Source organism: Somniosus microcephalus, chromosome 6 (assembly GCF_052327205.1).
Source record: "Somniosus microcephalus isolate GS21.2 chromosome 6, FLI_Smic_1.0, whole genome shotgun sequence".
Lineage (NCBI taxonomy): Eukaryota > Metazoa > Chordata > Chondrichthyes > Squaliformes > Somniosidae > Somniosus > Somniosus microcephalus.
Window position 1 is genome coordinate 175,863,945 of NC_140992.1, and position 11,373 is coordinate 175,875,317.

Consider the following 11,373-nt stretch of genomic DNA (forward strand, 5'->3'; position numbering starts at 1 on the left):
GAATCTCTCTGATCGAGCAGGTTGCAGTCTCTCTGATCGAGCAGGTTGGAGTCTCTCTGATCGAGCAGGTTGGAATCTCTCTGATCGGGCAGGTTGGAGTCTCTCTGATCGGGCAGATTGGAATCTCTCTGATCGGGTAGGTTGGAATCTCTCTGATCGAGCAGGTTGGAATCTCTCTGATCGGCAGTTTGGTATCTCTCTGATCGGGCAGGTTGGAGTCTCTCTGATTGGGCAGGTTGGAATCTCTCTTTTCGGGCACATTGGAATCTCTCTGTTCGGGCAGGTTGGAATCTCTCTGATCTGGCAGGTTGGAGTCTTTCTGATCGAGCAGGTTGGAATCTCTCTGATCGGGCAGGTTGGAGTCTCTCTGATCGGGCATGTTGGAATCTCTCTGATCGGGCAGGTTGGAATCTCTCTGATCGAGCAGGTTGGAATCTCTCTTATCGGGCAGGTTCGAGTCTCTCTGATCGAGCAGGTTGGAATCTCTCTGATCAGGCAGGTTGGAATCTCTCTGATCGGGCAGGTTGGAGACACTCTGATCGAGCAGGTTGGAATCTCTCTGATCGAGCAGGTTGGAATCTCTCTGATCGGGCAGGTTGGAATCTCTCTGATCGAGCAGGTTGGAATCTCTCTGATCGGGCAGGTTGGACTGTCTCTGATCGAGCAGGTTGGAATCTCTCTGATCGGGCAGGTTGGAATCTCTCTGATCGAGCAGGTTGGAATCTCTCTGATCGGGCAGGTTGGAGTCTCTCTGATCGAGCAGGTTGGAGTCTCTCTGATCGGGCAGGTTGGAATCTCTCTGATCAGGCAGGTTCGAATCTCTCTGACCAGGCAGGTTGGACTGTCTCTGATCGAGCAGGTTGGAATCTCTCTGATCAGTTAGGTTGGAATCTCTCTGATCGAGCAGGTTTCAGTCTCTGTGATCGGGCAGGTTGGAATCTCTCTGATCGGCCAGGTTGGAATATCTCTGAATGGGCATGTTGGAGTCTCTCTGATCGTGCAGGTTGGATTCTCTCTGATCGGGCAGGTTGGAGTCTCTCTGATCATGCAGGTTGGAGTCTCTCTGATCGAGCAGTTTGGAATCTCTCTCATCGGGCAGGTTGGAGTCTCTCTGATCGAGCAGGTTGGAGTCTCTCTGATCAGGCAGGTTGGAGTCTCTCTGATCGAGCAGGTTGGCGTCTCTCTGATCGAACAGGTTGGAATATCTCTGATCGGGCAGGTTGGAGTCTCTCTGATCGAGCAGGTTGGAGTCTCTCTGATCGGGCAGGTTGGAATCTCTCTGATCGGCCAGGTTGGAATCTCTCTGATCGGGCATGTTGGAGTCTCTCTGGTCAGGCATGTTGGAATCTCTCTGATCGGGCAGGTTGGAGTCTCTCTGATCGGGCAGGTTGGAATCTCTCTGATCGGGCAGGTTGGAGTCTCTCTGATCAGGCAGGTTGGAGTCTCTGTGATCGAGCAGGTTGGAATCTCTCTCATCGAGCAGGTTGGACTGTCTCTGATCGAGCAGGTTGGAATCTCTCTGATCGAGCAGGTTGGAGTCTCTCTGATCGGGCAGGTTGGTGTCTCTCTGATCGAGCAGGTTGGAGTCTCTCTGATCGAGCAGGTTGGAGTCTCTCTGATCAGGCAGGTTGGAATCTCTCTGATCGAGCAGGTTGGATTCTCTCTGATCGAGCAGGTTGGAGTCTCTCTGATCGAGCAGGTTGGAGTATCTCTGATCGAGCAGGTTGGAGTCTCTCTGATCGAGCAGGTTGGAGTCTCTCTGATCGAGCAGGTTGGAATCTCTCTGATCGAGCAGGTTGGTGTCTCTCTGATCGAGCAGGTTGGAATCTCTCTGATCGAGCAGGTTGGATTCTCTCTGATCGAGCAGGTTGGAGTCTCTCTGATCGAGCAGGTTGGAGTATCTCTGATCGGGCAGGTTGGAGAGATTCAGCGATGTTGCAGGGATTGGAAGCCGGATGGCACAGGCCTTATTGAATCCCTTTACTTTTGCTTCCACAGGTGAATGTGTACGGATTTGGTGCTGATAGCAGAGGGAACTGGCACCACTACTGGGAGAACAACAGATATGCTGGAGAATTCCGGAAGACAGGAGTCCACGATGCAGATTTTGAGGCAAAAATAATAAATTCACTCGCTGAAGCTGGAAAAATCATAGTTTTCCGAGGAAACTGAAAGAAACACGGCTAATTATGCAGTTGATCTTTTAAGAGGAGGGAATGGGCTTCACAATAGCTTGCTGTTTCTCCTCACCAAGTGGAGATGAGAGACAATTACCCCATAATCATATATATTGAACATTTTCTTTTTTATCATGTTTGAAAGATCAAACAGAACTCTGGAACAAAGAAGACAGAGAACAGCTGCTAATTTGGTATTACCTTCAAAAGTTCACCAAATCAAATGACGTTACTTTGTGGTTCCATTTCAAGATGGCTGACCAGCAACCTGGTGGCTGATGGGTAGCTCAATGTGCAATTTACTATCTGAGAATCTGTGTTGCCAAGGATCATTTCAATGTTTGAGTTGCGAGGTCAAGTCAGGGACGAGTGCGGCTAGAACCTTACCCAATGATGATGAGAGGGTGGGGGGCGGGGGGGAAAGGGGAAGATGTGCATCTTTTGAATAGTGTTTTTGTGTTTTGGTTAAACTCCTGTGGACATGTTTTATCAGGCAGTTACTGAACACCGCTTTTTAGTTTCAGACTGAGATTCCGATAAATGGAGCTTTGAGATCTGCGTCACTGGAGGCAAAACCCCTGTAGTCTTTCAGACATGCCAAGTGCAGCCAGCGTTAAAACTGTGGTTCTCCTGCTGTCGACAGCACTTCAAATAAAATCAACCTGGCCTTCACCATAACATGGCAACAGAGACCTGGATTTTCATGGGTCTCTTGTTCGAGTCTCCATTGAAATGGAAATGGCTGATGCCAGGTTCCCTCGCTTGTAGCCAGGTGAATTGCATGTCTCTGGCTTCCAACATGAGTGGCGGCTGTGGGTGGAATGAATAGGGGAGCATGGTGCATAGAGAGGGTAGGAATCAATTTTAACGTTGCTTCCTCAGGATCCCTTAGCCAATATGACGCCATCTTGGTTGTTACCTATTAACCCTTTAACATACTGTACCAGAAATAGGAAATTTGTTACATTTACTTCAGTGTGGAGCCCGCAGCCCTGACTTTGGTGGGTTTGCTGTGATGTTGGAGTTTGGATTGCTGCCTCCAGAGGATGCGAGACCCACTGAACGGCACGTACCCTAAACCCCACCACCACGAGCCTTGCGCCAGGACTTGGAGGTGGAATCGGGGCCTGGCTGATGGCCTCGGGTATTTCTGGCTGCTAGACGGTACCACGGGCTGAAGATCCAGTAGGTACCTCAAGGAGAAGTTTAAAGATTACCTTGAAGGTCCTATCCGTCTAGTGGCCGGGGACCCTCTGATCAGAGTGAGTCCCAGTGCAAAGCCTTGCACAAGCTTCCCATGGCAAGTGGGTGCCCCTCCCATCTCACCAGCGTGGCAACACTGGGCTCACGCCTATTACATTTGGAGAAATTCTGGGGCAACATAAATGGGACAAAGACCCAAGGTACTGGATCCTATCCTGTGTTCCTCTCTGCAGCACCACGCGTAAACCCAGGCACTGCAGAGGAGTATAGGGGCCGTGGGTTCTGTGCACACCTCTGGAGGCAGTGCTGGCCTTAAACCCAATATAAACTAATATGGGCACTTGTCTGGCCCGATGTAAACAGGGGAGGTACCACAGAACCAGCATCAAGGCACGGAAAATGCAGTATTATAGGTGATCTGTAGTGTTTTTGTAGGCTTCCTGCTCGTCCTATGTTCTATATATAAAAAAGAAAGAAAACGTTAGGAACTACTTGTAGATTTTTTATTTGTTCTCCTCATCCCTTCCCCATTGAAAAATAAAACAAGAAACCCGTTCTTCCTCAATCATTTTGAGGAAGAAATGGCACGCAAAAAATTGAAGTCTGTCTTTGTGTCTGTTGCTTCTGTTTTTTTTTGCTCAGTAACCCTTGGATCTGTCCCATCCCTTGTAGCTGGCCGTTGTGGTGAGGGCTGTTACTCAAACTTCGTTTAGAGAAGGAGTCTCACCTTCAGCTTGCCCCCTTTTAAACATCAGACTGCAAAAGAAATCTTCTCCATCAGCTAAGGCTTTGATTTTTTTTATTGAAACGGTTTAGTGCTAATGACTTGGACAGGGAGCCTGGCTCAGAGGAGAGTTCCTGCTGGATAAACATCAGTAGAGATACAGGTAGTTGCACACATCACTGCTGGAAGGAATCACTAGCCCTGACTTTCCACTGATGGGGCTGGGAAATCAGCCGGGGTGGGGGGAGGGCATTTGACCGGCACACTGACAGTTGCCATCACTTCTTGAATGTCCCACCAGAAGCGACGACAGCCATTGAATACAAAGGACCAAAAATAAAGAAAAAGAAAGACTTGCATTTCTATAGCGCCTTTCATGACCTCAGGACATCCCAAAGCGCTTTACAGCCAATTAAGTACTTTTTGAAGTGTAGTCACTGTTGTAATGTAATTACAGTATGCAGACGATGCTTGCATCTGCGCTCACTCGGAGGTCGAACTCCAAGCCATCGTAAATACCTTCACCGAAGCATACAAGAGCATAGGCCTTACACTAAACATCCGTAAGACAAAGGTCCTCTACCAACCTGCCCCCGCCACACAGTGCTGCCCCCCGATTATCAAAATCCACGACAAGGCCTTGGACAACGTGGACCACTTTCCATACCTCGGGAGCCTACTGTCAACAAGGGCAGACGTCGACGACGAAGTCCAACACCGCCTTCAGCGTGCCAGTGCAGCCTTTGGTCGCCTGAGGAAGAAAGTGTTTGAAGACCAGGACCTCAAACCCGGCACTAAGCTCATGGTCTACAGGACAGCAGTGATACCTGCCCTGCTGTATGCCTCAGAGACATGGACCATGTACAGCAGGCACCTCAAAGCACTGGAGAAGTACCACCAACGCTGCCTCCGCAAGATCCTGCAAATCCATTGGCAGGATAAGCACACCAACATCAGTGTTCTTGCTCAGGCCAACCTCCCCAGCATCGAAGCTTTGACCACGCTCAATCAGCTCCGATGGACGGGTCACATTGTCCGCATGCCCGATATGAGACTCCCAAAACAAGCGCTCTATTCGGAGCTCTGGCACGGCAAGAGAGCCCCAGGTGGGCAGAGGAAACGCTTCAAGGACACCCTCAAAGCCTCCTTGAAAAAGTGTAACATCCCCACTGACACCTGGGAATCCCTGTCCCAAGACCGCACAAATTGGAGGAGAAGCATCCGGGAAAGCGCCAAACACCTCGAGTCTCTTCGCGGAAGCCAAGCGCAGGCAGCGCAAAGAGCGCACGTCAACCCAAGCACCCCACCCACCTGCCCCTTCAACCACCGTCTGCCCCACCTGTGACAGAGACTGTAGGTCCCGCATTGGACTCATCAGTCACCTACGAACTCATTTTTAATGTGGAAGCAAGTCATCCTCGGTTCCGAGGGACTGCCTAAGAAGAAGAAGGTAGGAAACGCAGCAACCAATTTGCACACAGCAAGCTCCCGCAAACAGTAAAGTGATAATGACCAGATAATCTTAGTGATGTTGATTGAGGGATAAATATTGGCCAGGACATTGGGGAGAACTCCCCTGCTCTTCTTCAAATAGTGCCATGGAATCTTTTATATCCACATGAGAGAGCAGACAGGACCTCGGTTTAACATCTCATCCAAAAGATGAAAATAGCAAGTGTATTCACATCTCGCAGTATTAAGTGCAGTGATGTCGTTATCACAATTGTAAAGGGCGCCAGTGTGTTCCTGGCACCCAGCAGGCTGGAGAGGATTTAAATTTGAACAGTCTTCCTAAAAGAGTCAATCAATTGCATTCCACAACCCCATAAAATGTTAAACATTAAAGAAGCAATGACTTCCTCTCCACAGGGAGCCAGCTCACTGTCACCTGCAGCAACAATGACCCCTCCAGGGGTTCAAATCCATAGCAACCATTCACCAAGTGACAGAGTGTGAAATGCTTAGGTTGTGGACCCACTCCACAATGTTGTACTTAATGTTACTCAGCAAGGCCATGAATCACAGCATTGTAACCACTGCACTGGCATTTTCTTAACAATCTATCTTACAAGATGTCTTGCTTGAAAGTGATCACCAGGAATTTCCTGGGGTGGGGGGGGGGGGGTGGTGGTGGTTCCTCCTGATTGACCACTGTAATTTCGGTGGATCGGTGGAAACCCCTTTTAAGCTTGTTATGAAGTTACGACGGGGAGCACGAGAAGTCCGGAGGAAATTCTCGGTGAATGTCTTTTTCTCATAGAGGTTTGGAGACACATCAGCTAATTCAGCACAGGCCTGTAGTTGAACCTGGGACCCTTGGTTCAGTGCCACACAGGAGGACGCCTTACCAACTGAACCACAAGGGCATCCAGCTCTGGATATGTAAATCCCCCAACTATAAACAATACAGGATTGGGGGAAAGTAGGTTAAAGACTGGCCTTTCTGCTCTGGGACCTGGGTTCAAATACGGTCCAAACTGATAGGATGAAAGCCTCCTCTGGTTGGCTCGCTGTCAGCATCTTATTTGACATGAGTTTGGAGAATAATCAATGCAGTTCCCAGTGGGCATTAGGCCAGAGCACAAACTGCCCCAGATGTGACACTAGTTCGCACGGATGGCTGGTGTGGGAAATGGAATGGATGTCACAGTGGTGCAGCAGGGGATGTTTATTGTCAGACTGGGACTGAGGTGTGTTGTCGGAGCAGGGTAGAGCTTTACTCTGCATCTGGCTTGTGTTATTCCTGACCTGGGAGTGTTTCGTGATGAAGCCGGGTGCCTGAAATAGAAGGAGTTCCATTCCACACACTAACATCCTTCATCTTGATGAGCACTAGCATTGAAAAACATTACTACAGAATTAGTAAACTATTTAAAAAAAGATAGTCCAGGTTTCTGTTTGGCCAGCTAGCACTGGTGTGGCAGAGGCTGATTCATTCCATTTTTTTGTCCTCCCCAGAAGGTGCCGACTCTTTTATTTGTGAATAAAATGTCATTTATTTCAGATTGAACCACAAGCTACGAGGAAAAGACAAGAAACAGTTTAGACACAGGGTGGTATCCAGCCCAACCCAGCACAAAGCGTAGTCCAAATGTTCCAGTGTGATAAAAGCAGTGACCCCTACCCTGGGTACAGCTCCAGGGGCACCAGAAGACCTCCTGTACCTCTCCCAAATCACCATTCTTCATGTGTTAGCCTACAGGGCAATCAGTGTCTGCTGGCTGATTGACCCTGGAGGGTATCGCAGTCCTGCCCCTCACTTGACATCCAAGTTCATTTTTCAGCCGAGGGCACTGGATAGTGGGCAGGAGCAGGAACCCAGGGTGCTGAAGTCAATTGCAGCATCCCTGCTACCACTCCTCGCTCAGATTAGCTAACCCAGTGCAGAGTGGGAGGACAGTTTGGGAGCATTCTATTCTGTATGGCTCAGTCACACACCGGCGTTAACCAACTGAGGCACTGGAGAATCACCAGAAACAAATACTTCTTGACTGATGTCACAAAATTACACATCAGTGGACGATGAGTGACTGGTAGATGTCATCCCACTGCCCCATCCACCGCACCGCCCCCATTGCCTTTGCCAGTTGGAGCTGGGACTGTGCATTTCACCACCTGTTTTCTTCTATTTTGTTACATCAATGCAGGAAGGTCAAAATAATCTAGATCAAAACGTGCTGACAACTAACCCCCGGAACAACTGTGCCAACTACATTTGAGACTCCACTCTGTGACAAGAACATTGATTAGGGAATGGTAGCGTAGTGGTAATGTCACTGGGCTAGTAATCCAGAGGCCTGGACTAATGATCCAGAGATGTGAGTTCAAATCTTTAGGGAAGGAAATCTGCCGTCCTTACCTGGTCTGGCCTATATGACTCCAGACCTACAGCAATGTGGTTGATTCTTAACTGCCCTCTGAAATGGCCTAGCAAGTCAATCAGTTGCAACTAACCGCTACGAAACAAAATAATAAGAATGAAACCAGACGGACCACCTGGCATCGAACTCAGCACCGGCTATGGACACGGCAATGGCACACCTAGCCCAATCGACCCTGCAAAGTCCTCCTCACCAACATCTGGGGACTTATGCCAAAATTGGGAGAGCTGTCCCACAGACTGGTCAAGCAACAGCCTGACCTAATCATACTCACAGAATCATAGCTTTCAGCCAATGACCCAAACTCCTCCATCACCATCTCTGGGTATGTCCTGTCCCACCGGCAGGACAGACCCACCAGGGGTGGTGGCAGTGGTATACAGTCAGGAAGGAGTGTCCCTGGGAGTCCTCAACATTGACTCCGGACCCCATGAAGTCTCATGGCTTCAGGTCAAGCATGGGCAAGGAAACCTCCTGCTGATTACCACCTACCGCCCTCCCTCAGCTGATGAATCAGTACTCCTCCATGTTGAACAGCACTTGGAAGAAGCACCGAGAGTAGCAAGGGCACAGAATGTACTCTGGGTGGGGGACTTCAATGTCCATCATCAAGAGTGGCTCGGTAGCACCACTACTGACTGAGCTGGCCAAGTCCTGAAGGACATAACTGCCAGTCTGGGTCTGCGACAGGTGGTGAGTGAACCAACACGAGGGAAAAACCTACTTGATCTCGTCCTCACCAATATACCTGTCACAGATGCATCTGTCCATGACAGCATTGGCAGCAGTGACCACCGCACAGTCGTTGTGAAGACGAAGTCCTGTCTTCACACTGAAAACACCCTCCATCATGTTGTGTGGCACCACCGTGCTAAATGGGATAGATTCAGAACAGATCTAGCAGCTCAAAACTGGGCATCCATGAGGCGCTGTGGGTCATCAGCAGCAGCAGAATTGTATTCCACCACAATCTGTAACCTCATGGCCTGGCATATCCCTCATTCTACCATTACCACCAAGCCAGGGGACCAACCCTGGTTCAACTACGAGTGTAGACGAGCATGCCAGGAGCAGCACCAGGCATACCTAAAAATGAGGTGCCAACCTGGGGAAGCTGCAACACAGGACTACATGCATGCTAAAAAGCAGAAGCAACATGCTATAGACAGGGCTAAGCGATCCCACAATCAACGGATCAGATCAAAGCTCTGCAGTCCTGCCACATCCAGTCATGAATGGTGGTGGACCATTAAACAACTAATGGGAGGAGGAGGCTCCAAGAATATCCGCATTCTCAAATGATGGTGGAGCCCAGCACGTGAGTGCAAAAGACAAGACTGGAGCGTTTGCAACCAACTTCAGCCAGAAGTGTCGAGTGGATGATCCATATTGGCCTACTCCTGAGGTCCCCACTATCACAGAAGCCAGTCTTCAGCCAATTCGATTCACTCCATGTGATATCAAGAAACGGCTGAGCGCACTGGATACAGCAAAGGTTATGGGCCCCAACAACATCCCGGCTATCGTGCTGAAGACTTGTGCTCCAGAACTAGCCGCACCTCTAGCCAAGCTGTTCCAGTACAGCTACAACACTGGCATCTATCCGACAATGTGGAAAACTGCTCAGGTATGCCTGTCCACAAAAAGCAGGACAAATCCAACCCGGCCAATTACCGCCCCATCAGTCTGCTCTCAATCATCAGCAAAGTGATGGAAGGTGTCATCGTCAGTGCTATCAAGCGGCACTTACCAATAACCTGCTCACTGATGCCCAGTTTGGGTTCCGCCAAGGCCACTCGACTCCCGACCTCATTACAGCCTTGGTCCAAACATGGACAAAGGAGCTGAATTCCAGAGGTGAGGTGAGAGTGACTGCCCTTGACATCAAGGCAGTATTTGACCGAGTGTGGCATCAAGGAGCCCTAGTAATACTGAAGTCAATGGGAATCAGGGGGAAAACTCTCCACTGGCTGGAGTCATACCGAGCACAAAAGAAGATGGTTGTGGTGGTTGAAGGTCAATCATCACAGCCCCAGGACATCGCTGCAGGAGTTCCTCAGGGCAGTGTCCTAGGCCCAACCATCTTCAGCTGCTCGTCCTCCCTCCCTCGTCTCTGGCCCCTGGCTGTGGTCTTGTACAGCAGGCCTCCCCCCTGCCTCTCAATCTGTGCGGCTGACGGGCGGGAAACGGAGGAAAGAAATTCAAATGGGGTCCTGCCACTAAATTCAGCAGGACCTCCGCATTGCCCATATTTTCGGGTTTCCCAGCCGCTGACAGTCGCCCCACAACCTCCCCATGAATATCAGGGCCCGAGTGTTTTAAATGCTTGTCTTCTTCCATCACCACAAGTAGGCCCAGTGCACTGAGCGAGATGCCTGAGTCATTGTCCTGTGATTTTCTGCCATGTGCTAGCCTGGACAGGGAGTATCAGTCAGGCGGTGGCAATCTTTAGAAATCTGTTCCTTTGTTTCTTCAACATCTCTTGTGATTTCTGGACCAGTACGGTACATTTCATACAAAAGCAAAATACTGCGGATGCTGGAAATCTGAAATAAAAACAGAAAATGCTGGAAATACTCAGCAGCTCAGGCAGCATCCGTGGAGAGAGAAACAGAGTTAACGTTTCAGGTCAATGACCTTTCGTCAGAACTGTTGGATCCGTGGTTCAGTGGATATGCTGTTATTAAATAATCACACGGATGCCTTACATCTATCTATATATATAAAGCGGCTCTTCTGTCTGTCTGTATGTCTGTCTGTCCGCCTGGTCTCTATACGTTTGGAAGTTACAGAGCGTACCGACGCGCGCGTCGCCTCAAAAGAAAGCTTGCGATTCCGGACCGGTCATAGGCATATTTACGTTTCGGCCGGACAAAAATCCCGCCCGCGGTATCCCAAAAACGTTCAGCGTTCCGCTCATTAGCATCTCATTAGCGACCGTCTGACGTCGAGGTCTTCCTACAGTTGAGTGTCGAGTGACTCGACGATTGACCAATCCTACGCTTCGGTGACCTGACCGGTCGACCAATCGGTGCGTGTGTGGGCGGGCCTTATCCTTCTGAACCGAGGTGAGTGGCCGCCATCTTGATTTTCCATGATTTTTTTCCCCCACACTTTCTGTGTGTTAGGGAACTAAGGTAAATATTTCAATTATGTGTTAGGCAATTAATTAACAATTTATTTGAGTTTTATATTGTGTTTAGCAACCCCCCCCCCCCCTCCTCCTCACCCTCGCGCAGGGGGGATTCGGGGCCTGAAGCTGAAAAAATTTCTCTCTCTCTCTCTCTCTCTTTCTTCCCTCTCTCTCTCTCCTTCTCCTCTTCCATCTCTCTCCTTCTCCTCTTCCCTCTCTCCTCTTCCCTCTCTCGCCTTCTCCTCTTCCCTCTCT

The 11,373-nt window shown here is 49.6% G+C and overlaps 1 protein-coding gene across 9 annotated transcripts in view; it reads left to right on the forward strand.

Moving 5' to 3' along the window:
- Positions 1-3,986, forward strand: part of st3gal2 (ST3 beta-galactoside alpha-2,3-sialyltransferase 2) — a 782,475-nt gene extending 778,489 nt beyond the window's left edge. For all 9 annotated transcript variants that reach the window (XM_085990964.1, XM_085990963.1, XM_085990972.1 and 6 more), the window contains one exon: positions 1,999-3,986. In XM_085990964.1, coding sequence (XP_085847090.1) covers positions 1,999-2,172 — 174 coding nt within the window. In that variant the 3' untranslated portion in view covers positions 2,173-3,986. The remainder of the gene's footprint in view (positions 1-1,998) is intronic.
- Positions 3,987-11,373: the final 7,387 nt, after the last annotated feature.